The sequence below is a fragment of the Poecilia latipinna genome, unplaced genomic scaffold (assembly GCF_001443285.1).
Source record: "Poecilia latipinna isolate Pla-1442-1.1 unplaced genomic scaffold, P_latipinna-1.0 Scaffold908, whole genome shotgun sequence".
In the NCBI taxonomy this organism is placed as follows: Eukaryota; Metazoa; Chordata; class Actinopteri; order Cyprinodontiformes; family Poeciliidae; genus Poecilia; species Poecilia latipinna.
This window is the reverse complement of record NW_015113524.1, coordinates 110,690-137,803: the sequence shown is the minus strand read 5'-3', so window position 1 is coordinate 137,803 and position 27,114 is coordinate 110,690. Positions and strand designations below refer to the sequence as shown.

Sequence of the window (27,114 nt, the reverse complement as noted above, 5' to 3'; positions counted from 1 at the left end):
TATTAGCTTTTAAATAAAGTGAAGCAATGACTTGCAAAGATAATCGCCGTTTATTATCTTAGTGCATCTTGTTTTGCGACCAACAAAGTAGCAAATAATCATGAAATGCAAAGAAAGCGATACATAGTTTTCAAAGTCTAAAATGTGTATAGCTTTTTTTTATTATTATTATTTAACCAAGTTAGTCGCACGGAGATCAGAGCAGCATAGTAACAATGAAAACAAACACACATTAAAATATGCTCACAGAACCCAGATGATATCTATGCTGCCAAGTTATCACCATATTTTTAAAAGTCCTTCAATGTTGCAAGGGTTTGAAGTGAAAGTTTAGATTGCAGCCAGGCATGAAGTGCTGCAAGCCAAAAAAAGTCTTCTTACTCAGTTCATACTTTAGGGATGACAGATTACAGAATTTCCATAGAACCGAGATTGTAACTTCCATGTTTCCTTGTAAGGCGACAAGATATACAAGGAGTTGAAACTAGAAAAGTTTTATGATAAACACATACCGAGGACTGAGCAGTCATATAAAGATGTCCAGATAATTTTAGAATAAAATACACAATGATGTTACAGTTGGTAATAAATCGACGCCCCATGGCATACACTATTTAGCATGCAAAGACAGTGGAGCAAAGCCTTCCTATACAATAAATCTCCATGGTTCACAAGAGCCAGAAACGTTGCCTCCAACTATTCCAATATCTATTTTACACAAAAGAAAAAGTGGGGCTTATTTTTATTGTACAATCCGAGAAGAATTATGTTATTTTCGGATCTACAGACTGAACACGGCCCTTAAAAGCTGTGGCTACAAATGATCATTCATTAAAAATCTTAGACACCAACTATTGGTTTTTCACTTCAGATTTTTCTCATTCAGTGTAGAGGACTAACTGCGTTTTCAATCAATAAACCTCCTACGAGGTCCAACATGGAACCAATTACCTTCAGAACTCACCCCAATAAGAGGTTAATGAAGTCCAACTGTGTAAATTAGTTTTGTCTTGCGAGCAGAATGGCATGTTTGGCAGACCGCTAACTGTACACGTCACTCTTAGCTTAGAGTGGTGGTGGCAGAATCAAGAAGTGGGTGTGCTTTTCTTCAGCAGGAAAAGGACAGCAAGTCAGCTTTGATGGGAAGATGAATAGAACTAAAAAAACAACATGTAAATACTGGAAAAGGCTCTTAGGACCAGCACAAGATCGATTGTTGGGCCAAACCCACACACCAATTGATCATCACAAGGAAAACTTAAAAAACTTGAGCTCCTTTTAATTCATCTAATTTTCTCTAGATGAAAAGCTGGTAGAGACAAAACCCTAAACTCCTTCAGTTAAAGATGGTTTGGAACACATAACATTTTGAAAACCCTGCATCATTTCCATTTTACAACTTTGTGTAATTTTTTTGTTGATCTGTCACATAAAAACCTAAGAAAGTAAAAAGTTCAAGTATAAAACAATATTAGAAAGACGAAAACAAGCTCGACCTGTATTTCTTTAGTTTGTTTCTCCTCCATTGCAGCTCTCTCCCGAGCAAAACGAGCCTCAAAACGCTGCTTCAACTCATCTAAACATTCACAAATACAAAGGGGAAAAAAATTGATGTAAAAATAAAAAAAATAAAATGATTGAGCATGTGAGCAGAGAGCTGCTCCAGTTTGCTTGTACTCACCGATCTCTTGCTGGTGTAGCTCCTGCAGCCGGTCTTGCTGCTGCCGATTCTGCTGTTTGAACGAATCCAGGTCCGACTGATGCTGGGCCTGAAGAAGAGCACTTTCCTGGGCGAACTTCTCCCTCATAGAGGCCTGGAGCTCCTCGACAGCAGATTCTTGCTCTTGCTGCACGTTCGCTTGTGACGTCGCAGGCTGAGAGGCGCGAGCCGTCGTCAGGCTCAGACGTAAAGCTTCGAGCTCCATGCTCCTCTGGGTCTAAAACACAGATTGCTCATTGGAGACTGTGTGTTTTTACTAGCACAAACTCTATAGTGTCAGGCTATGTTTAAACATTCATATTAAACTAAAATTTATATTTTTATTACACATACGAAAGAATGTCACAAAAGTTTGTTGGGGTTTTTTTTCCCCCTGAAGTTGTGGATTTTAAAACGCACCTGCACCTGATGCATCTCGGCCTGGTGGGCAGCTTCCATGCTCTCCCTCAGCTCCAGGGTCACCTCTGTCCTCAGCTGTTCCAGCTCCTCGTTGTGTTTGGCCTTCAGTCCTGACATCATCCTCTCGTGCTCCCGTTCCGTTACCTGAGGGAAAATCAGAATAAGGAATGAGCAAGCTACAAACAAAAAGGGGAAGGTTGTATTTATTTTTTTTTATCTGCCGGAGCGACTCATACCTCTTTGATGAGGCCGATCTGTTGCTTCTGCTCTTCCTCCATAACGACCCGCTGCTTCAGCAGCTCCGTCTCCAGGCGATCGTTCAACTCAGAAATCTAGATATTTATTTAGGAGGAAATACTGAAACGTCTATAATCGTAATCTGAAGACCACATTTATGAAGTTTGCGAATCCCACCTCTTGCTGATGTTTCTCTACCAAGATTCTTATTTCCTGCTTGTGAGAAGCTCTGAGTTTTTCTGACACTTCCTCCACGGCCTGCGCCTGCTTCTGAACGACAGCCTTCACCTCCTCTTCCTTCTCTTTCAGTTTTTCCTCCAGTAAACGAGTTGCATCGATCAGCTTCTCCTTCTCCTGTCTCTCCTCCTCCCATTTTTCCTTTTCTTCAGCCAACTGTTAGATAATGTTATTTGTCACATAAATAAAGCAAAAAGAGCAAATCAAATGGGAAAAATATGTCAAGTTTATGCTACGTGCATCTCACCTCGAGATCCTTGGCTTTCATAATGTTCTCAAACTGCTCGAGCTCCTCCTCCAGGACCTGTTCCATCTTTTTTATCCGTTCGTCCATCTGCTGTTCCTTCCTCTTCTCCTCCTCCCGCTGTGTCGCGGACAGAGCCTGCGCCTCCTCCAAACAGGCCAGGTTTTCTCTCAGACTGTGAATCTGAGACTCCAGCTCGTTTTTCGCTCTTTCAGCCGAGTCTAGACCATCCTGGCTCTCCTGCAGTTCCTGCTGCAGTCTGCCGACTTCGTCTTGGAGCTTTAGAAACTGCGAGCGGGTCGCTTCAAGCTCCTTTGAGACGGCATCGAGCTCGGCTGCCTTCTGACCGAAGAGAGTCGTCGTCGTTTTCTGCTCCGTCTTTGTCTCCTCTAGTTCTGATTTCAGCTGGTCACAGTAAGCCTTGCGATAGGTAGCGAACAAAAAGAAAAACAAAAATCACTCAATATGCAATTTGCATTCATTTGAAATCATAAGCATATTCACATTCCCAGTGAACTGTGACCTCTTATTGGAGTGACATACTTGTAATGTCTGGATCTGGAGCTCGTCGCTCTGCTTTGAAACATCCGTGGAAGAATCTGGACTCGGCTTCGTTGCCTGCAGTTCCTCCTGATTTTGAGGAGCCAAGAGAGAAACCTCTTCCTCCGTTTCCTCATTTAGTTGTCCTGAAAATTCGTCGACGTTTTCCGACGAAGAGACAGAAAACCTAATCAGGGATGTTTCTGCGGTTCCTCCAGCTTCTCGTCCCGTCGATGTTGCCACGGTTCCGTTTCCCCTTCCTTCCATTAAGGCTCCGTCTCTGTAGTCAGAGGTTTCCTGCTCATCAGTCCTCGAGTTCATCTCTTCCTCGGCCAGCCTCCGTCTCTCCCTCTCTTCCTCAAGTTCAAAAAGAGCTTGCTGCAGTTCCTCCGTCACCTGGGCCCACCTGAGCAAAAAAAAATGGCTCAAGTCGTAAATTCAAAACATAAAATTATCAAAAACGGCTGCAATTAAATAAAAATAAATTAGGTGGCAGAGAAACTCAAACAAGAACATAATTTTTTAAATGGGAGAAAGATTTATTTTTTTTCTAAAAAAAATAAAAATAAAAATAATATCTAATTCAAATCGGAAAAGTGCGGTGTGCCAACCTGCTTACTGTTTAACGCTGGAGAAGAAAAACGAAACCCGTCTGAACATGCAGTCAGATGTACAAAGAAATTATTTTAGTCAAATGTCTTGACCAGCCCTGGATCAAACCATGTTTAAAGGCCCAGTCAGACCCAGTTTAATCTAAATTTGTGTTCAGGTTCCCTACAGCTGATCTGAAGTAGCTATGGCTACTCTGCAAAAGAGAACAAAGGTTTTAGTCTAAACTTATAAAACTGATTGACGAAGGCTGAACCCAATGCCACCTTTCAGCTTTTTATTTATACAGCAAAAAATATTTCATGCATCATTTCATTTTCACTTCTCAACCATGCTCTACTGTGTTTTGGCTTGACCAATTCACACCATATTGAACATTTGAAAGCCACAGCACATGTTTGTCCATAAAAATTACAAACATGTGGTAAAAGAAATAAAGCAAAACCATCTTCTATTATTTTCCTTTACCTGCTCCGCGCCTCCTCCAGTTCCTCTGCGCTCTTGAGGACTTCCTCCTGCAACACGCCCAAGTCGCGCTCCTTCTGAGCCAGCTCCTCGCGCAGCTGGCTCAGCAACTGTTTTTCCAACTCGGCCTTCTCAGACTGCTGGTCGGACAGTTGACTCAAGCCCATTTCACCGGAGCCGTGAAGCCACCGAGAGAAGAACTGTCCACTGGAATCGCCAGCCTCTGAGACGGTGTACTGCGTGCTGCTGATGTTCTGATTGGTCTTGTTTTCTTCGCAGACACGGTATGAAATCGACAGCAGCGGCTGGTCACCGAAAACGTCGCTGTTGAGCTCGAAACTGCACAGAGAGGCAGAAAGGGGAAACGTTAGCGCCATCCAGCGTGTAAACCATGGAAAAAAAAAAGAAGACATATTTCAATCCAAAAGCTTCTGTTACCTGCAGTCTGCAGTCACATCCAGTTGACTTGGTTGTTCAAAACCTTCATTTACAGCTGAAGATTGCGAATGTGCTGGCGGAACCGAGGACAGGTACCGCTCCATCAGAATATCTCCTTGTGCCGATGCGTCCAGATCCTCGCCATCAGCTCCACTTTCCAGGTGGGCTTCCTCTACCGTAACCTCCTCAGCAGTGATGGCAGCTTTGGCGTGGTTCTCCCGGTTCTTAACAGCTTTCAGTCCTTCCACCTCTTTCTCCCTCTGCCGAAGTTGTCTTTCGCTCTTATCCAGCAGCTGCCTGACGTGCTCGACCTCCTCTTTGAGCGTTTGCGTCTCATCCTCCAGTCTCCGCTTTTCTTCCTCAAGGCTCCGGAGACGGCAAGCGGAGCTGGCAGAATCCAAATCGGATCTCCTCTCGGAGTCTTCATTCTGAAGCCTCCGCCTCAGCTCCGACACTTCTCTGTTCAGCTCTTCCTTCTCCTCTTTGTACTGCTGCATGACAAGGCAATGGTTTTGGAGCTTTTGCAGTTGGGCCTCGCTTTCTTTTCGCTCCTCTTCCCTCTCCTCCTCCAGCAACGAAAGCACGCGTCGGTTTCTCTCCATCTCCTTTTCTAGTTCAGCACTTAAACGTTGGCTGTTTTTCCTTTCTTCTTCCAGCTCAGACATCAGCTTGTGTAAAACCGTATCAATCTCAGCGTCGCTGTAACCACTGAGGCCTTCTGGGCTCTGCTGGGAGCCATGGCCTGCATTTCCTGACCCCTCTACTGTTGCCTTTTTATGCCTGATGTTTGAAGAGAGGCCATGGTGATGCTCCGCAACACCAAAGGCTTCGGCCCCCGGGTGACCTTTAATCCGCTGGAACTCTATGTTGGTCTGTACGAAATGAAACAATCAATACGGAGCTTTGAACTGCAAAAAAAAAAAAAGAAATAAAATAAATAGCTCAGTCCTAAAATGCTTCCACTCACCTGCTGGAGCCGTTTCTGCAGAGCCTGGATCTGTCCAGCAAGACACTGAGCCTGCAGCTGCATCTCATCTCTACTCGACAGGGCTTCTTGCAGCTTGTGGCTGAGTTTGGCAATTATTTCATTCCGCTTCTCGACAGCCTGCTGCAGAAGCTGCAGATGTGGAGATTTAGGCACGATCGAAACAAATGTTTTCATTCTTTCAAAATAAATTTGACCATCTGGGCTTTAGAAACCATGAAACTGAATGGAATATGTCAATATGGTTACTTCTACAGTTAGAAAATATTAATCATAGTCTTTGAAGAGGTTTAAAATGTATATATTTTTTGATCATTATGACTGGAGGCAATAATATTGTTGAGTGGTCCAGTTAGAGAACTAAACTAATAATTTCATTAACTATACATACTGCCATAGACACATGAATGATGTCAATAGAAAATGCGTCCAATATAATTTTTTATAATTTCACTGGAGTCCAATCCAGAACCACACAGCATTCTGGGGGATGTAGGCAGAGGAAAGGCTTTTGTTGCTCAGCTCATCAGGCCCAACTGAGCAAGGTTGGAGGCATCAATTAGCTCACCCACTCATTGGTTACCTAGCAACAACCTGTTGAGTACATGTGTAACAGCAGTTTCAGGGTTCACCACCATGCCTCATAACTGTGTAAAAATAAAACACAGTGGACTGAAGGGAAAAAAAAAAGAAAAAAAATGAAAACAAGAACTGGAGAGGAATCTGGATAGAAAAGGGAAGGAGGGATCTCATCGGTTTATTCACTGGAAAAAACAAAAAAAACAAAAAACGAATCGATAATTATTGATCAACTGATCTGAAACGCTCATATCAGATGCGTTTTTCAGCCACATTATCCAGCCAGCGACGGCTGCGTCATAAGCTGTCAAAAACAAACTTCATTGTCGAATTAAAACGTTTGATCTTAATCTGCCAGGGGACGTGGAGTGCTGCATAAATCTATAAAATCAAATAGGATTTATTTATAAGACCGAATTGCAAAGGAGGAGAACAGGGCCGGGACATGCAAATGTTTATCAGTAGTTTGTCTCTCCATTTCCACAGCTACAGTATTCAGAACTGGAAAATAATTCCAAACTGCAGGAATCCTGAACATCTAGCCATCTGTACTGAATACCTTGAGCTGCTCTTTCCCGGTGAGTGCAGCTAGCTCCTCTTCCGTCAGGTCCTCCACAGGAGAGAGGCTTCGCTCCGGAGTGGAGGACTCATCCTCTTGTTGGTCATTCTGCTGGGTTTCTGATTTCTCAGAGTTTGAGCCGCCAGACTGAAAAACAAACAAACAAACAAAAAAATAATAAATTTCAACGAAACATTCAGAACAAATCCTGTATTAAATGTACACTTCATGTAAACTGAACAAAAATGAGAGACGACAAGTAGGAGAAAAAAAAAAAGCAAATGATGCTTCAGTTAATCCTGGTCAGGTTGCTATGACAACAGGCCTTACAGGCAACATGATGGTTAGTGACCCAGTTCTCTAAAGTATATGTGTACATGAATAACATGTTAAAGAACAGAAACTGGATAAACGTGTGATACTAGAAAGGACATATTAAAAAAAAATAGATATGTACATTCGCACACAGTTTCCAGAGAAGAACTTTACCCAACTTTACCTCTGAGCTGGTCTTGCCTTCGAGCGTCGCAGCGTCAACCGGCGGCGGAGGGGATTCTACCCGATGGTCTTGCGTCTGGCCGTCATTCTTCGAGTCAGCCTGGCCCTTCCCCTTCTGCGTCTTTTTCGCCGCCCCCGCACTGTTGCTTTTCGCCCGCTTCTTTCGGAAACTAGCAAGCTGTGCAGGAAGGACAGTGACAGGTAGACGGACACATAGGTCAGGATCACGGAGCACCACCAAACCACCAGCATGGTGAAACTCAGGAGTCAAATATGGAGAGGGGTGGGGGGAAATCTCCAGTCCAGATTTGAACCAAATTAGAGCAGTGGGTTTTTGCGCACAAAGTGTATGAAGAGTTGAGTAGGAATTGTTGACAGAAAGCGACAGCAACCCATTGTGAGAAACTGCTAGTGAAGCGAGAAGAAATCCCAAAGTCGCACCCAAAATAGGGAACAGCGGAACCTGACGAGGCAGCCAAGTTCAAAATAACGTGAGCTCGCTAAAAATTCTCCGATCTCCAGAGAACTGGACCCTCCCATGAGATGAGCAGAATTTAATGACTCAGAATAACCTCAGCAGACCCGAAACAGAGGACCAGAAAGAAAGAAACTGTACTGAGCGATTTTCCTCAAGCAGAACTTTTAAAAAACATCTTCAAATCTTCTGAGTCTATAACTCCATAATGGAAGGCACAATTCCAGATCAAGCCATGTAAAATATGAACTCCTGGATCCTTTCAGTTGCAGATTCTCTTCCCTTCCTCTTCTTATTTGCCGCCTCTTTCATGGCCCATCCCTTCCTTCAGCAGCTCAGATCAGACCCCAGCAGCAGCCCTCTTAGATAGAAAGCTTGTCAGAGCTGTCCATCCGTGCCGAAAACTGTGCAATCTACATATTTTCCTGCAGAAGGGTCAGAGGTCCCACTCCTTCCATAGCGGGTCAGCCGTTTTCCGGTCCTGGTCTAGATTGTATTTCCTGCTGGCTGCTCGACAGCCTGCAGAGCCCACCATCCTAGATCATGATCCGGAGCACGGGGATCCGCAAACTCTTGGAAAGATGATGGCACACGTCTAGACCAAGGATGGAGGGTGGAGACTGGGAGAAGCATTCACACGGAGAGGAGGAGACAAAGCTCCATGTGTGGCAAGCAGCAGCGGAGTGCGCGTGCTCAATTCAATCCGAGATTACGCGCTCCCTGGAGACCTACTTGTTGCTCTGTGCAATGAGTCACATGCATGATGCATGACTGCACAGCATGTGCATGCGTGTCAGGGTTTCTGCTCATGTTAAAAATCATATTGTGGTTTCGCTTTCTACTCCCAGATTGCAGGAGGCAGCGTCCAATCTGGGATTGTTTCTTCAGCTTCATTATTCTTTATGTCTACCCTAATACTAGCAACCTGGTCTGAGGCTCTTAATTAATCACTAGCCCACCCACCGTCCATCCTTAGTGGTATTCAGTGCTTCCGCCTGCCACACAACATCAAATCTGAGAAAAAAACATCAGCCAGATGAGTTGTGTTTAGCCCAAGGCCACTTCTGCACTGCCGAGAGTCTGACTAAGCAGCTAGCCTACTGTAAAGAAAATAGGGTGTGGAAAAGGTTTTCAACGATACGAATGCTAAAACACACCGTGCAACTGGCTTAAAGGAAGTCCATTCTCTCCACCAGGGCCTTACTGGTGTTCAATCTTTGCGCACACACACATACACACACGGAGCGCTTCCATTGTGGCAACATGAGAAAAATCAGAGCAACTGACAGCAAAGCATTACCATAGCAACATCTCCTGTGTGAAACGCAAGCAAAACAAAGAATCTGTAATCCTTTAGACCCACTGCCCCATCTGATGGTCTTAGATAAGCATTGCAGTGTACGTTCAAATGCATACTGAAGTGTTATTTTAGACTGACTCTCTGAGTAATCTCTATATCTTATTAGTGTATGTTTTTAATGAGCAGTGGTGAAAGTGAAAGTATTTATATGTTGCAGAAGAGTGATAAGTGTCAAAACGGGAAGGCCCGTCACAATAAGCGTTTGTGTGACCAATGTATTCATTGCTATAAGAGGATAATACATCTGCAGTCCAAAAAAATATTTTTCTACAAGGTGACCTAATTAATTAAGGTAATTTATATTTATTATATAACAGATGTAGGCAGGTTACCAATGGCATCACTCCGTTAGTAAAGTAACTATGTTAAAATGACAGCAAGCTACAAGGAATAGCAATCCATATATAATTCTATAGTAAACAAATTTTTAAAATTAAGGCTTTTGGTAATAAATCAATCACAGAAAACCTGCTTTTAAAGTAAAACTTTTTTATTAGCAAAACAATAATCGGTACTAAAAGTCACCAATTATATTAGGTAAAGCAACTGTACTGGTAAAAATAATTAAATCATACTTTTGAACATACATATAAGATCCATTAGTTACATCTGCTTGTCGTCATTCCAAAGCAACAGACCATTTAGCAAAATAAGTCAGGAAACTACTGATAAATGTTGCTATTGTTCAAACAAAGACCAGCTAAATTTAGGAGTAGCTTTGAAGCAAGTGTGCTTATTGTGCACGTACCCTTCTCCCCCAAATGAATAATTGTTGCTTTTCTTCCTTAAAAGCAAATAAGTCATGTTCAACATTTTTATCTTAAATTTTTGTGATGGATTGTTATTTTACCAGGCCTTCCTTAAATAGTAATTTAACAGAATTACAGTGACAGGCCGCCACCCAAGAAAAATAATATACAGAAAACAGTAAAAGCAATACACCAGCAATCATCATTCCCAACACGAAGTAAAAAGTCTCAGCTAGTCACTGCTTTCCATACTTACCGACTGGCTTCGAGGCATGTTGGATGAATTCTGTTATAAGAAATATCAACAGTTTATTGAAGTTGTTTGGGAGGTTTTTGCTTCATAATAAAAGTAGTGCTGCATTTTAAACTAATCATCTGCAATGTGGCCCAATTGCATAATACATTAATTAGCTAGACCAAATCAGTGACCCAATTAAATGCACTTTTTTCCCCCCCGCGATGTAGCTTGTAGTTTTCAGTGCAAACCATTCATGACCATTGGCCCATAACTAATATGTAAAAACAGATGGTTGATGCTGCTGAAGACATAGTAGCTACAAATGATTCATTAACCAGTGACCAACATTGCAGATCTTTCCTGGTAACAATAATCATTCAATTACCGTGAGAGGATGTCTCTTGCATCAAGAAAATTGACAACCAAAGAGGGGAAATGACCAACTGGACAAAATATCAAACCGCAGTATAAAAGGTTTACAGTGTTGCTTATGCTAAGGGATGTTTGGTCAATTGGATGGACATTCGCTCCTTTCTGACCCCAGAACCAATTAAGTTTTGTTTGTTAGAAAAGCTCAGAAAGAGCAGAAGGGACACTGTAATAATTTAACCAAAAGAGAAAGGAAAAAGGTATATTGGTTATTTTTCCATCTTTCTGAAACAAAACAAAATGTAATACATCAGTGATATATTATTTGTCACTAAAAAGCTATCAGTACCCCTATATTTATTGTTTATGTTTGTCTGAAATGCTGGTTCTGCAAAATCCATTCCGTTTTAGGATGGTGGGTTTTCTGTGTTCAACCAGGCTGAGATAACTGAGGTGATCAAACTCTTAAGCAACACCTTGAGACTCCCCAAATGGAGACACTGTGTCTTCCAAAAAGAGGCTGTTTCCATCTGTATCAAGCCATTTCACAGTTAAATTAGGAAGTGCAAACATTTTGTGTAGTAATTTTCTATGAACCTGCTGACCCAGGCTTTCTATGTGAGAAAAAGATTATCTGAGGTAGACAAGTAAATATAACTTTGATCACCTTAAGCAAAAGAAAGAGCCAATCCTCTATCCACCCAGGCCCAATGTTTTTTCTATTAAAACTGTCATCAATTAATATAATCCTGCATCAGTCAATTCTGAAGTGATGAGAGCATAACAACAACAAAAGCCCCGTTTATTGATAATTTATCTCTAAGTTGGTCTTTGGTAATTGAATTTAAGAGGCGTGTCCTTAATAGCAAAAAAAGGGGGGGGGGAACTACATGTAGTTAGTTGACTAACTAGTTTCAGTTAGCTGAAACTAGCTGTTTTTGTGGATTATGTAGTTAGAAGCATGAGCCATTAAGCGGTTATAAGGTTTCTGAAAGTAATAAGGTGGATCACATTTTTATCGGACCTAAGTTTCCAAAGATCCGTCATAGCAACAAAGTATCTGTATGTCCATGAATTTAATAATGTAGTTTGAGAGATCGCCCGCCTCTGCACTTTATCTCAGTTCAAACGTAGCAATGAATTATTAACACTTTAAGCCTTTAACCAATTTAAATCCGTACGCTTGTTTTTACAGCAATGTACAAGCAGGTTGGGTTTACTAGCGGAAAGCTAATTAATGTAAATGCCAACTCATAAATACAGACACCAAACTGAACGGCTAAGGCCAGTATTTTACCAATCAGGACTTACAAACTACGAGAGAAGCTAAGCAATTTTAGGAGTGGGCGCAATTAGCTGTGACCAGATGCAAAGCTATGACAAAAGAGTTTGCTAACAGATAGCATCAAACGTTAGCAACAAACCTTGGCTCTCCCAACTTCTAACTTCTTTTGCCGTTCAGCTTCATCCATAGCTTGGTAATACAGTAATTAACAGTCTAGGACATTCGTCCTAGTGCCGGAATGGAAAGCCACTATATTTCTTTAATCCGATATGACCCTTTGGCTTAATAAAAATGTTGGAGTCTAATACGTCTAACTGTCAATAGACAACATTCAGTATGGCCGCCAAGTCGGTTGAACTCCGCCCTTAACCAGTTTTCTTCCACCAACGGTCCAATCAAATTGTGATATTTCTTTAACAAATGAACTTTGCCTCTGAAGCCCCACCTATCTTATACGTCACTCAAAACAAGACTACAACTGACCAATCACATTGGTGTTTATAGCCACCGATGTTTAATTGACGGGTCTTGTAGCCATTTAATAAGGCCTATGAATCTACCTCTTCTGTATTGCAGGTTTGAATATGCGAACACGTTACTCTATGTAAGGGTTAATTCCCAAAGTCTCATTAGGTTCTTTAACATTTCTTTAACAGTTCATTACCTGTACATATTTAGCAGAAAGAGTCAAATCTTACTTGAGTGCCACTTTATATAAAAAATGCTATATTTTAGGGCTGGTTGGATAATTTTGATCTGACTGATTATATCGATTACATTACTCTCTGAAAACAGCTGTTCTGCATCGACAGACAGGCAATGTTTGAACATTTTTTTGTCTTCGATTCTTGTTGGTTTTCCTTATTGCAACTAGAAGGCGCTCCAGTGGCGTGTGACGTAATGCAATTAGTATGCGTTGTACGCTGGTGTCATTCCTAAATGCGAGTAAAGTCGGAAAGCATCCCAATGAAATAAATAACGAGTAAACAGATCAAGTGTGTTTAAAAAAGACTGAATCACTTAAGTTTGGGTCAATTGCAACTCGCATGTCGTATCCACTCTTACTCTTTCACAATGACACAGGCGTAACAACATAAGTGAGAAGAGGCTATTAATTACGTAAATGAAGTTAATTAAACTTACGCTAATCTAAACTAGCTTAAATGTATGCCAATTAAAACTAAAAATTACGATCGCCCGAACAGGGACTTGAACCCTGGACCCTCAGATTAAAAGTCTGATGCTCTACCGACTGAGCTATCCGGGCTCTGAAGAAAATGTGAGGCGTAGACACCAAAAACCCTTTTACCCCACAATGCAATTGTGTAAGTGTATTACGAGCTCTGAGTGATCGGCTATGAACAAATATTTCAGAAGATACGCAGAGTAATTGCCATGTCTTTAATAGATTAATTTACAACTGTACAAAATATTATACAGCATCTATAAAACAGAAATCAGCTACTATTCCTTTAATTAGCCTGCATCTATAGATGCTTATTATTATAACATTGTTCTTTTTTAACCCCTCAACTGTCATGACACCACTGATTTGTAAGCATTTTGAGGGTGAAAATTAAGGAGTTTTAAACACCAGAGCTCATTGTTAGGCACATACTTAATTCAAAGCAGCCACTCATCATGGCACATCAATTTAACACATAAAATAACTTAAAATATACAAACATAGCATATAAAACAATCAAAACATGTACATTTCCTAAGAAATTATGAAAGTGCAATTCCTCATTTCCCATATTTTCCAAGTGATAAGGAGACAGAACAGCCATGCTGTGAATAGTAGAGATTTGCTGCAGGGGGAGTGATCTTGTTTAAACTCTTCTCATGCAGTTGCATTTGGGGCTACTTTATACAAAAAAGAAAATTCAACACAAAACCTGCAGTCCTAAGAAATGTCTAAATATAAGATTCAGTTTTTTACTGTGGACTAACCATATAATTATCTAAAATGTGCATATGTTCACACAGATGGCTGCTGCTCTGTTTAAATAATCATCTGAATAAGAATCAATCTGTTCAAACTGAACCATATTTATGAAAAAGTCCTAGACAATTTTTGAAAAATTAAATTGGTAAAAATACACATGTAGAGAGAATTCAAAATATGGTTGAATATGGTCAGTTAACTTACCTTAGTTTTTTGCAAAAAGGTCAAATGTAAGTCAAAATACAGAGAACATGGTATAAATAATGAACATCTTCCTGTTATTTAGTACAAGAACATATATAGACATTACAGTTTTATCTTAAAAAAAATAAAATAAAAACCATAGAACTTGTTTTGCTGGAATCATCAAAAGTACATTCTGTACTTTTGGTACTGATTTAGAGAATCATTCTTTCAGATTTATAAAAGAGTGAGCAATTAAGAACCAAGTTTGGATTAATATTCGATGCTTCCTACAGTCCCAAGTCTTTACATTTTTTTTCCTACATTGCAATAACACAATGAATTTTATTTGTAATCCTATGACATCATAAAAATGCTTAGTGTAGTCTGCCGTTGACTTGCTATAGCTTGATCCTGCAGTCACTCCTGTGATGAATGCAGTTTCATGCCACCTGCTACAGAAGTCAAAATGTTATAACATCCAGCCGTATTTATTAGTACAAAGCATCCAGTCGATTTCACTTCCAAAGAGTTTAAAGGGGTTGTGATAAACCCTGCTGTACATTTTCAAGACAAGGTACAGGTATGCAGAAGGATGAGGATGAGTGTTCAGTTAACTGTAATGGTATTTCTTCATATGGCTTATGTAACCTAAAACAAAACAAACAGAGGACACATATATATTAGAAATACAAACATGCAGGCAAAATGACTGCTACGTTCTGCCAACCAAAGAGCATTTACTTTGTGTATGTGAGGAGGGAGCTCATCCTCTGAAGTTTCCTCTTGCACAGGCTCATGATGTCTCGATGATTCTTTACCGTCCTCTGCCCAGCCACCCATTGGCACGTGGGCCGTCCTCACAACCTTTCCAGCAGTACCAAAATGGTCTTGAAAGTAAAGGTAAAGAGAAGGCAGTTGAGAAGAAACACTAAATGAGAACTATTTTTATAGAATCTGCCAAGTTCCCAGCTAAACCTTCATCACCCGACCCACCGCTCTTGTGCTAGAAAAATCAAAATCCTTTCATTCCAGTGACACAATTGACAATTATAAGAGTAAACTTAGAGCAATGACATTAAAAAAATAAAATATTTTTGAAGGAACAGTGGATAGTGACAGACCTGCGGCAGGCCCACTGTGACGCCTCTGACTGCTGCTCTGTGCCTTTTCCCCATCCTGGCCCACGTTGGTGCCGCCGGTGGCTGAAGCAGAACTGACACCGGGACTCGGAAGCGTGGCAGGGAAGGTTTGCGACCGTGGGAAATTTCGGGAGCGAGTGTTCGGCTCGCTCCTCACTTCATCGGGGATGCTGTCGCTGCTTTCGTCGCTCTCCTGTCTGTGCCACGTGTGACGCGACAGATCACCACGGGACTGCTGCTTGTGAAGCTTAACGGAAAACAAAACAAGACTCGAGCTGATATCGATTGAAATAGTCATTAAATGGATTGATAATACGTCTTAGCATAGGCAAGAATACAGATTTACCTCATGTATGTAAAGTGCATGAATGCTCATTTCAGTCGAGGCATACTCTGACAGGACTAAACTAGTGAGCTGGCCCTCCCATGCGCTGCTGCCTGAGCTCACAGTTCGGGCATCAGTTCTTAACAACAGAGAGAGTAAAAAAGGGGATAAAATAAGAAAAACAAGGCAATAAAAAGTTGAACAACAGAAAGGAAGATAGTTCAGTACCTTGCAAAGTATTCAAACTACTTGATAGGGCTTAAAGATTTTACAAATGCATCATAGTGATAGTTAGCTGGAATCATAGTGATAGAATATGCCCACATGTGACACATTACTGTGCCCAAGATGCTAAATAAAACCTACAAAGGTTCACACTTTGTTCCATTACAACCTTAAACTGCAGTTCATTTTCAGGGGATTTTATGTGGTAGACCAACACAAGGTACTGCCTAAATTTTCAAACTAAAATTTAACTGATACAAATCAGAATTTAGTCAAAACCACCTTTCAAAGCACTGACTATTTGCCAATTGCAAAATACTTAAATCTGTTTGAATGTATTGTCATGGTGCCGTTTGTTCTTTAACAAGCCTTTGAAGTCCTCAGGGAGCAGATGTTTTTTGTTTATTTTTAATTGAGATTAAATTACATACTAGTGGACTATTTACTACTAAAATGTGACTTCTGAAAGGAGCTGTGTCCAATAAATTTTACTTTGGGGTATCAGAGTCAACTGTGCAGAATACAAAAGCACACTAAACTTCTTAGCCTTCTTTTTTCTAAAATAAATTAAAACTCTGTATTATTTTGCTTCCAGGTTACATTTATTCTCCACTTTGTCTTGGTCTTCCACATAACATGCTATTCATATACATTGGAGTTTGTGGCTGTAACGTGAAAAAGGGTGAAGGGGCGTGAATAGTTTTGCAAGGCTCTGTAGATATCAGCATTTCTGGCTGATTTAAACATTGTATTTACTTACCCAGAGCCAGTCATGGCTCTGCCAGTAAAGCCACTCACTCTATGAGCAGCACTCAAGCTGCCTCTAAGGTGAAGGCTGCTGCTGATTGGCGAGAGAGAGCGCAGGGCCGTTGCTCCGCCGGGCATTCCAGTAACTGCATTGTTTGCTAAAGAGCTGTCGCAGGCGAAATGAACAGAGCCCAGGGTGGAGGGGCCTGCCAAGATGTTTGCAACAAGACTTCTTGGCTACAAGTGAGGGGGAAAAAAAGAGCAAAAGATTAAATGAATAATTAACTGCGGAGAGTTCAGACATCACCGCAGAGATATCGCTTTGTTTATGACCCTACTTCAGACTCTGACAAGGAGAGCGGATGCGTTTCAGAGGAGGCCCCTGCAGCCTCCCTGTGGACTCGCTCTTTCAGCTGGCTGATGAAGTGTGTCGTCTCTCTAGGAGGCTGCCAGTGTGGGTTGGTGATGGCGAAGTGCATCAGCGATAACTCCGTCTTCCCATCCTCCGCCTGCTGGTAGATGGATGCCTCGGTCTTTCCCTCCGACATCCACTGCGGAGCAGAAATCAAACACCGATCAATGGGCTGCTGCACGACTCGGACGTAACCACTTCTAACGCCTGTCGGGATGAGCCTCACCGCTGGGTGTCCGTGCTGCCTGATGTCCATCTGGGCAAACGAGCAGGTGTCCCCCACCCCGATCACCTCCACCGTGAAATTCCTAAAGAAATCAATGATCTCCAGAGACTTCCTCCTCAGGCAGAAGATGAGAATGATGGGAGTCACCACTGGACTTAGGAGCTCCTCAAGAATAAACACCTGCAGGTGAGGAAAAATGTTGATGGACTAAAACCCAAAGCTTCCTTGGGAAGGTGTAACCTGCATTGTACTGTTGGATCAGTGAGTTCAGACACTTGACATCTAATCCTGGATATTGTTTTTCCCACTTACAGCTTTGTACTGGAAGAGCTGGGAGAACTGGTCTCGGGTCTCATATCTGTGGGCGTTGCCCTGCCAATGGTCAGGCATGTAGTGGATGTGAGCCAGGATGACCCGCAGCAGCTGTTCAGGACAAAACACCATGTGCTTATCAGGAATAAATGACCTGAAGAGAGAGAAACAGGTTGAAGAAAATTACTGTTACATACACACTGGGCATGAATTATAAAGCAAATAATTAGTGAAGTTTAACCACGAACAAGTTATGCCTGATAAGTGAAATAAGAGTAAAAACTAAATTCTTACATAAAATATACTTGGGTGTGTATGACTGTAGGTACAAAAGTTTTGTTTTTTTCTATTAGGACCCCAAATTCACCCAGACACTTAAGATGGCTACACAGTGGCGCAGTTGGTAGAGCTGTTGCCTTGCAGCAAGAAGGTTCTGGGTTCGATTCCCGGCCCCAGTCTTTCTGCATGGAGTTTGCATGCGTGGGTTTTCTCTGGGTACTCTGGTTTCCTCCCACAGTCTAAAAACATGACCTGTTATGTTAATTGGTCTGTCTAAATTGCCCCAAGGTGTGTGTGTATGCATGGTTGTGTAGCCCTGCGACAGACTGGCGACCTGTCCAGGGTGACCCCGCCCCTCGCCCGGAACGTTAGCTGGAGATAGGCACCAGCAACCCTCCTGACCCCACTAAGGGACAAGGGTGTAAGAAAAATGGATGGATGGACTTAAGATCTGTATGCTGGTCTGAAAGATTTTTCACATTTGGCCACATCACAAACTCCAAATATGCCGTTTTTACTTAATTCTATTCTACATTCATTTGTTGTTGAAGAAAATCCATTCGAACAGAAAAGGTGTTTCACAATCATGACGGTGAGTTCAGGGTGCAGTGCGGTGTTACTCTTCGGTCACAAGCACTAATTTGTGGACTGCACAAATAATATTCTTCCGGTGGGCAGATTCGCCCATATAAGCTTGTGAACCTCTGCAGCTCCTCCAGAGTTACCAAAAGCCTCTTGGCTGCTTCTCTCATTTTCTTATCACCTTGGATTTAGCTATTGCTCATACAGTCCATTGAGGTTTGTAGTTCCAAAAAGAAAAAAAAAAATCTGAACACTTTTGCAAAACAATGTCCATGCCAGAAGAATTGCCAACAACAAAAGTAAAAACAGGTGTTGTGGCTCGTTTTACTTATTCTTACCTACAAACTGTTATGCAGACTCCAAGCAGCGTGACAGACGAGAGAACATGTTCCACTGCGAGAACATCCTCGTCGTAGATGGTCAGAGCAATGAGAACGGCCAGAAGGGAGCCGGCGAAAAATGCCACGTTCTTGGCAACGACTGTCAGCAGGGGAGAAAGGAAGCAGTTCATGTACTTGGACGCAGCCTGGATATAAAGATAACAAAGGAGGGAGAACAGGAAGAGAAGAAAAGAGAACAGGATTAATTATTAACTTCACTCTACACACCCTTTTGTTTATTCTAAAGCATTGGTTCTCACTCCAGCTCCCCAGGGCACGCTGTCCTGCATGCTTTAATTGTTTCCAAGCTGCTGCACAACCGACTTAAATTAACAGGCGATTATCAGGATTCTACAGAACTCGGAGGAATGCTGAAGACGTAACAGCGTCACTTGAATTGGGTGCGCTGGAGCAGAAACACATTTCTGAAATATGAGGGTGCATTCACACCGGCCCTGTTCAGTCCACTTTTATCAAACTCCAGTTCGTTTGTCCAGAGAAGCACCTGTTCGTTTGAGGACTTATGAATGCGCAACTCTGATCAGTCTAAAAACCCAAGTCTTGGTTCGATTAAAGTGCACTGTGACGTGGTTTGAAAGAGGACAGGGATTGACAGCAACCGCTTTAAAGAAAATTGCATTCAGATTGCTTTTGGGGTGTTTGTGAGGCGAGGCGGTGTCCTGACCTTGTAGCCTTTACTGAGGCGGGACATGAGCTCGTGGTCCAGCTCGTTGAAGTGACGCAGGTAACATCGACCGTAAAGAGACCAGCATCTCGCCCCCAGGGATCCAGGCTCCCGCTTGATTATCTTCATACAACAAACAAATAACTCTTATGATTAAAAACAAACTAAACGTCGTGAGAGTTTGCTAAAGTGGATGTTTTAGCTTTGTACCTCAGTGTAACTAAAGAAGGCGTACAGAATCTGCCACACCAGGATGACTGGACACAGAAGCAGATTTGCAATCCCAATCCACAGGATACGAGATGCCAGCCTATCTGCAAGCTCCAGCCTGTTGCCTCCTCTCTTATACTCTTGCTTCAGACTCCACTCATTCTCAAATAGGGAGCCTAACAAAAAAAATAAAATAAAAAAATGAAAGTAACAACATAAAAGCTCCAATTGAAATTCAAAACCTTGTAACCATGTCCTTATGCTGGTAAATTCAGATGCATAAATGCAAAATGAATGTTTGGATTAAGACTTCACGCACCTGGTCCCCAAAAGAAGATTAGCTCAAAGTTGTATTTGAGACCCCGGGTGTAGAAAACGCTGTCTCCCAGTACAGGAAGCCGAAATCGCACGGGAAGGAGGGATTTATTCACCATAGCAACCTGGAGAAGTAAAGGAAGACATGTTTCGGATGAACTCACAGCTTTCTGCGGTGTTCGAAAACAAACGCTTTCTAAATTAACGAGTGACAAATGTACACACCATGTAGTTTTTGAAGCGGAGGATTCGGTGGTAAATGTCGAGCTCCGTCAGCTCTTTCTTATGAATGCAGATCTGGTGCTCCTTCTGGATCTCGATGATCCTGGCCTGAACTTCCTGCCACGTTGCGTAGGGGAGCTCAGACTGAAGCGCAAAAGGACGATAAATGTCACGGGTCAGGCTTTAATGTGCGTAGCCGTTATAAACGTCGCTGGGTGTATTTGATGTCAACGTGGCAAACCTTAGCAGGACTAACATCACTAAGAAGCGACAAACAGGAAATACAAACCGCCTGCCTCACCATGCTCATCTTCAGCGCATTGATGTAGAAAGATCTGATCTCCCAGTAGCAGCAAACGTTGTAGAGGAATTTGACCAAACGATGTAACCAGAACACCCCGGAGATGATCAGAACAAAGATCACAAACGCGTTGTCTCGGATACTGAGAGAGAGAGAGGAAGAGGTCCACTTTTATTATTAGAAGACAAAAAAGAAGTGCCTATATTTACATGTAGAAAATGATTTATAACTCTTACATTTTTCCACATTATGTCACATTACAATGAGAAACTTCAAAGTGTTTTTTTGGGATTTCTTTACATCCCAGCGCCAACACTTTGTACAACCATGTTTGGATGCAAGTAGAAGTCCAAGGTCTTTGATTGGCCCACTTTTCGGATGATTATTAGTTCAATATTTCTGAAATCCGTTTATGTTTTTGGTTATAATGTGGCAAAATGTGGAGAGGTTCCAAGCTGTCTAAATGCTTTGGCAAAATACCCTAAACATACTAGTGTAATTCAGACGTGGTACTCACTGGGCATTGCAGACATCCATTGGGAGGATTGCATCTGGTAAGGTGACTTTAGATGAATCTGTATGATTTACGAACTTGTTGGCAAAGAGGACATCGTAATCCACACAGTTAGCCAGAAAAACTGTGAAACCAACCACAAATAGCAGCTGTCTGCAGAGAGAGAGGCAACAAAGATGTGGACATGAAGAAATAATATCTGAGACACATTAAACACTACTAGTAAGACTTGGTTTAATGGATCGGATACGTACACCAGCTCAAAGATCTCTCCCAATAGCATGCAGGTGAATCCATTCTTCTGGTGCAGATTATAGACGTGAAGAAGATTAAGGACTAATTTCATCAGAAGTTGCATCTCATGCATGGACATTCATATTCTCAACATGTTTTCAAAAACCAAAAGGATATTCTTTGAAAAAACAAGTCCAGGTTTTCGATGTGGTGCCACTGAGCTGGAAGAGAAGAATTTCAAACTAATTAAAAAAAAAAAAAAAAAAAGTTCTGCAACATGAAAACAGCTTTTTGTGTATTATAAGTTCAATTAATAATTTTTTATTTTTTGAGGAGGGGGGGGTGGCTTATCTCCTACATTTGCTTCCCTCAGGCACGTGCATCAGCAGGTTCTCCTCGCCAGGAGGCGAGTCGCTGTAGGACGCCTCCAGGCGCTGATACTCGGTCTCAAAGTGCGCCATGGCGGTAGGGCTAGTTCGGTCTCACAAAGCAACCTCTGCTACAGCCTGGAGACATGGAGGAAAGCCAAAGATGGTGCAGATAGGAAGAAAAGTGTCAAATAAAATGGAAGAGGTTTACATCTTCCATTAAAAAACAAGCAAGACATTTGTTTTGGAGACAGCAACTTGAGGGCTAAAATATTTTTCTCAAAGCAACAGAAAGGATTAATTTTGAAAATATTTCTGACCACAAAATGAAGATGTAGAAAGTCTAGGTGTGGAAGCTAAGTCAGCCACAGCTTTTAACTCTACAGCTGGTGAAATGTAAGCCTGTTGGCTCTACCTAGTAAGAACTATTATATTGTGTTATACATTTTTGTTTTAAAATATTTGCCACTATCCTTTGAAATTCTGTTTTATTGACTTGCAATTGTTAGTTAATGGAAAGTGGTTTCATTTTATCTTAGGAACAACATTGAAGCGAAATGAAAACCAAATCAAATGCCAAGTGGAGCATTTGACAGTAACACTGATAGGATCCCACAGAGATCCAGATTTGAATAGTCTTAATTTAAACAGCATTTTAACACATGTTGTGATGTAAAGAGGGGGTCGGTTATGTTCTGTAAGGAAGTTTGCAATGCAGGTATAACGACATCCTGTAACAGGAAATGGCAAGAAAACACTGAGCAGGGCAAATCTCTCATACATTCAAGGGAGGTAAGAAAAATATTTACAAAAACAGACTTACATCCATTCCTGCCAAGTGTGGTTCATCCTGCTCAGGATGCTAGTCAACATTCCCAGCTACAGTAAAAAAGAAAAAGAAAGAGCGAAGCTTAAATTAGAAACATAGACATAAGTGAAGAAGAGTCCTTTTTATCCCCTAAAATTGGCTATTTCTGGTTAAAATGACAACAGGAGACTGGCGGAAATAAAGACTGACTATCTATAGCAATAAGCAAAGCAGCTATGAGCTAAATTAACTTGAAATGTTACAAAAACCTCATAGCAGGCAATGCTATGTATATATGAGAAACAACAACACTCGGAGGTACCGTTGCACTGAGTGTTGTCGTGTTTGACAGCACAGGCCTGCCTCCCTTACCAAAAATATATCCCCTCTTGGTTCTCGCAACATGAAGGCCAAATCCTGGGCCTCGCCTGTCCTCTGAGTCAGTCTAAATGTGTAATTCCGGGAGATTTTTATCCGATGACTCCTTGTTATTTTCGTTTTCGCTCCCCTCACAGTAGAAGTCAGGCACAAGCCAGTTTCATTTTCGAAACACCTAGCAGTGTGACGTCTGTCACAGCTAACAGGCAGAACATTGTCCAATCAGAAAAGGGTACCTCTGACGCAACACCTACAGTGGCCAATAGAAATTCTACAAAGGCGGGTCCTGTGTGGTTCCTCGCCCTTTGCGCTGATTTATATTATTTTTAAATGAGTATTTAGCGCCACCACATGTTTGTTAGGCAGTACTAAAATATTTTCAGACTAATTGTAATGAAGAACGCTGATGTTGAAATTACAAGTCTAATTTAATAAAATATGTAATCTCTTAATTAATTTGTTTTGTCTGCCGTTCTTCTGTGAAATATTAGAACACCGGTTCCTCACGTAAACCCCTCAGAAACATATAAAGAATAAGAAATATTCTTTACATGATTTTTCCCCCAGATTAAAACATTAAATTTTAAATAGAAATACATTTTTCTAAATTTTTATTCAAATATGGATGAGTGGAAATATAGATTTTCCTTTTATGTTTAAAATATTAAAACATGAACCATGTTATTACTGTTTTCTGCTTTCATCTTATGACGTGACTGTAATAGAAGCAGTTTTTTTCTGAATGTCTCAGACATGTTTTTTGTTTGTTTGTTTGTTTTTCACGTTTGGACATGAATAAATATATATTTTAAAAATATCAATTATGGGCCCTGAAATGAAATGAGGTAAAGTTAAGTTAAATTGTACCTGTTATATTTACCTCTAAGGTTTCATAATCATATTTTTATGAAAGTAAACATTGGGTTTTGTCCTGCATATTTAAATCGATGTAGAGTTAATGAGGCCCCGGAGCTGAATCCCAGCACAAAAACTATGTTTTTACAAAGCCAGACTCACTGTCTCTCTTGATGCATATTCATGTAATGACTGTTAAGCCTTAGGAGTGACAGCTGGTCTTCGTTCAATATATCACTGCTGCACTGTTAACAACAATGACTGAAAGTGTTTGAACCTTTGAGAATTAAAACCTGAGGAGTTCATTGATCAGCCTCCCTGCACAATCATTGAATGACAAGTGTTGATCTTTACAAATACATCAGCACTTTTTTTCTCATACAAATTCAATATCATGTTCTATTTTCTTTTTCTTCAAGGAAATAATAATAAAAAAGAGGGGGCTGAGGTGTCTTGAGTCAGGTGGTAGCTTGTGTAATCCTGTTAAATACTGATCTTGGGAATTTAATCCATTCTGATGAGGATTAGGTTTTAATCAAGCAAATCCAGTGTTTAGTTTGTTGCTATGACTTCCAATAAAAACTAAACAGTAATTGCAAAGTAATACATCTTGTAAGTTGTAATACATTAATTATTCTGACTATCCTTTTTTTTTTTTTTTTTTTTTTTTTTCAAAAAAGATGAGAAATTTTAAGCTCATATGTCTGGGTGGGTGTGTGTATAAGCATGTGTGCGCTGCAGGAGTCTATAGCTGGCTGATTAAATTACCTTCCTGCCTGTTGGGAATTATGGGGGTTGCTCTGCAACTTGATTTGGTCCAATGACTGTCATGCTGCTATAAAAGCTGAGGGTCGGGTAGAAAAGGGGAGGGGTGCAGAAGGGCGGGGGGCAGGGTGTGGCATAGGGGGTGCTTCATAGATTAGGGAATCGGGATGAGATCATCTTTCCAAAGCAGTTTAATTAGATTACATTCTTTCCTGCATGTGACAACATCTCAGTGCAGTTCATGTTGCACCATTAAATGAAGTTGAATCATTGCTTGTTTTCATTTGAATGCTGGTACCTCTTAATACCTGTAATACCTTGATGTAGGTATGTAAACAATCCAAAATTTGCAATTGAGGGACAAACGTAAATATGCCTTTTTAGTAGCATATTTCCTTGTAGAGGTGAACATTTTAATTATTAAAAGTGTTTAATTATTTACATATTTGCATCAAAATAGCAAAATAAGACATCCCACATGGTTGCCTAAACCTTGGATCTTTGGATCCTGTTGGTGCCCTGCATCCTCTGCAACATTTTAAAAAAATCTTATAAAAGAGAAATCTAGTGTTTAATTGTGCAGCTTTCAATTTAAAGATACTAATAACAGTTTAAAAGCGGGTCGTCAAGGGTTAATCATAGACCCCTCATCACCACACAATGCTATTTGTACTGTTAAAACTTTGAAGAGTTTGAAGTCTAAAAGTCGTTCAGTTGTGAGATTGCCCCCTGGTGGTCACAAACAAAATGGACCCAACGTTATATTTATTTTTTCTCTTTTACATGCAAAATTACATTGTAAAGCAATTTGTTTACAGCAAGAGACAGCTGTTTCTTTAATTTCGATTGAATGAGTGATGCACAACCTTAAACGTTTTAAGAGACTTTAAAAGAAATCAAGCAGACCTTCCAATACAAGCTCACAAAGAAAAGTTTTATCTTGTATTTTAATTTTCATTCATTACAAAATTCAAAATAAGGAAATAATATGCACAAACTGTTGTATGACTAAGGTCTGTCAATAAAAACCTTCAAAAAAGTAAAAGGAGCTAATTTCAGATATTACTTTTCCAGGGTGGATTCAAAAGTCTGACATTGTTGTATTTTAGCTGTAAACCTTTGTTTCTGGAAAAAAAATTGTTTCAGGTGATGCTTTAATGTGGCAGCTGTAAACGGCTCAGTATAATTGTATGTCTCTATACTGTAACTTATATTTGTGCTCTCTTTACTTTTCTGTGTGTCTGAATCTCCGGGATTGAACATGTCTTTCTTTTTGTTATGTTTTTCTTTCAACTTCAATCCTGGACAACCTCCCAGAGTCTTTTTGTCCTGAAGGTTTTGCCACGGTAAAAGACAAATTACTTCTTTTCTCATTGTCTTCACTCGTTTATCTGTGTAACAGAAAATAGATGTGATTCTTGCTTCAACACGTGATTTATTTATTTTTTTTTTATGTTTTTTGCCACAACCTGACTCAGGGATAAAGACAAAAATATGAAAGAACACATAAAAACGTTCACAAATGTTTATTTTAAGAAAAGGTAACAGTAATATGATATGTAAAATCTTCAGTAAATGTCAACAAAATTGAAACGGCACAAGCCCTGAAATTTGTATAATAATTTAGAGAAGTCAAACTTGTCTCTGGCTTTCCCAGTTAGATATTAAAACGAGCAGTTGATCATTATTGCAGACATTTCACCAGGAGGGCTTTTCTTCTACTTTTTAAATAATAGCGTGCTTTCTGTTACATCCATTAGTGGATGTGCCTGCAGTGAAAGACAAGGAGGTTCACAGAAGGCGAGAAACTGGAAGAGAAGGAGGGCAATAAACGAGGAGAGATTTATGGACCCTGCGGTCGTAAAAACCGATTGCCCGTGGCGTCGTGAGTGATGCCTTTTAGCACACGCAACATACGATGTCTGCTCACATTCTCACTCAGACCTCATTGAGATACATGTGCACAGTGCTTTGTGGTGAGTTCAGCCACATTCGATTCCATAAATGTGTGCAAGGAAATAAAACTCACAATCATGAACACAAGCGCTCATGTTTGACCTCCACAGTTATCTCACATGTCACCTGATGCTCAGTCCACATCCACATTCAGTGTTAGAGTGAAGAGAGGAGGAGAAATCAGGAAAGGTCTCTGATGAAAATCACTCAGTGACAGTGAGATATAAAAAAAATCCAGACTTTCTGATGTTGGTTCATTTCAAACCGTGTCTGCTTCTGTGTGCGTGTTGGAGGAGGCTTCTGATGGATTGCTGTGTAATCACAATACTGTGAGTCATTATTGATGCATCTCACATTTTCTGATGTAGGCAGGGCTTCTGAAAACCTCAAACAAAACACAAATAGTAAAGAAATTGTGATAGAGGCTTTTATTAGAAATCTGAGGCTGTAGGGAATCCGAGAAATTTTTGTTTAGCTATTTTTCAGTCATTTTATGTTAACTTGAAAATTTCTACTGTGATTGTGGGGGGGGGGATGTTTTATTTAGCAATTATCTTCTTGTTTAGAATAGGATAACTTAAACAGCTGCTGGATTACTTAAAAAGTTCACCAAGTAAGAACTAATTTATTAGTGACAAACAGATCCAAGACAAGTCTTTTCCTGTCACATCACAGTGTCAGGAAGTTTATTGAAACAGCAGCTTTTAAACCCCCCCTACACCCCCCCCCCACCAACAACCACCAAAACACTCACCA

General features: G+C 40.8%; 2 protein-coding genes and 1 non-coding gene across 5 annotated transcripts in view; all 3 read right to left on the bottom strand.

Moving 5' to 3' along the window:
• Positions 1–12,346, bottom strand: part of pcnt (pericentrin) — a 46,117-nt gene extending 33,771 nt beyond the window's left edge. For 2 of the 3 annotated variants that reach the window (XM_015048868.1, XM_015048869.1), the window contains exons 1-14: positions 12,126–12,346; positions 10,351–10,380; positions 7,512–7,688; positions 7,013–7,159; positions 5,857–6,006; positions 4,890–5,761; positions 4,455–4,790; positions 3,381–3,783; positions 2,841–3,257; positions 2,534–2,749; positions 2,356–2,451; positions 2,120–2,263; positions 1,682–1,937; positions 1,497–1,576 (exon numbers count right to left, since the gene is read on the bottom strand). In XM_015048868.1, coding sequence (XP_014904354.1) covers positions 1,497–1,576; positions 1,682–1,937; positions 2,120–2,263; positions 2,356–2,451; positions 2,534–2,749; positions 2,841–3,257; positions 3,381–3,783; positions 4,455–4,790; positions 4,890–5,761; positions 5,857–6,006; positions 7,013–7,159; positions 7,512–7,688; positions 10,351–10,380; positions 12,126–12,173 — 3,372 coding nt within the window. In that variant the 5' untranslated portion in view covers positions 12,174–12,346. The remainder of the gene's footprint in view (positions 1–1,496; positions 1,577–1,681; positions 1,938–2,119; positions 2,264–2,355; positions 2,452–2,533; positions 2,750–2,840; positions 3,258–3,380; positions 3,784–4,454; positions 4,791–4,889; positions 5,762–5,856; positions 6,007–7,012; positions 7,160–7,511; positions 7,689–10,350; positions 10,381–12,125) is intronic. The other variant, XM_015048870.1, reaches the window with a different exon arrangement.
• An 834-nt stretch (positions 12,347–13,180) lies between these two features.
• Positions 13,181–13,253, bottom strand: trnak-uuu (transfer RNA lysine (anticodon UUU)). The gene has a single exon. It is a non-coding gene; the product is annotated as a tRNA-Lys (tRNA).
• Positions 13,254–13,373: 120 nt separating this feature from the next.
• On the bottom strand, positions 13,374–22,985 carry atg9a (ATG9 autophagy related 9 homolog A (S. cerevisiae)). Its single transcript, XM_015048877.1, has 20 exons — positions 22,777–22,985; positions 22,420–22,475; positions 21,587–21,734; positions 21,406–21,449; positions 21,249–21,313; positions 20,998–21,147; positions 20,481–20,622; positions 20,183–20,323; positions 19,962–20,082; positions 19,643–19,818; positions 19,433–19,555; positions 18,706–18,893; positions 17,507–17,660; positions 17,195–17,374; positions 16,895–17,107; positions 16,570–16,793; positions 15,606–15,723; positions 15,242–15,506; positions 14,862–15,007; positions 13,374–14,768 (listed from the first exon to the last, which is right to left on the bottom strand). Exons 3-20 carry the CDS (start codon positions 21,687–21,689, stop codon positions 14,760–14,762), a joined length of 2,562 nt encoding a protein of 853 aa, XP_014904363.1. The 5' UTR covers positions 21,690–21,734; positions 22,420–22,475; positions 22,777–22,985; the 3' UTR covers positions 13,374–14,759.
• Between the last annotated feature and the right edge of the window lie 4,129 nt (positions 22,986–27,114).

Bases quoted from the DNA above. Each gene is read 5' to 3' on its own strand.
- atg9a (XM_015048877.1), bottom strand. From the start codon at position 21,689: ATGGCGCACTTTGAGACCGAGTATCAGCGCCTGGAGGCGTCCTACAGC. The intron at 18,894-19,432 runs GTCAGGACACCG...CTTTATATCCAG, and splicing joins GCCTCAGTAAAGGCTACAAG to GCTGCGTCCAAGTACATGAA. The intron at 17,375-17,506 runs GTAAGTGGGAAA...CCTCACCTGCAG, and splicing joins AGCTCTTCCAGTACAAAGCT to GTGTTTATTCTTGAGGAGCT.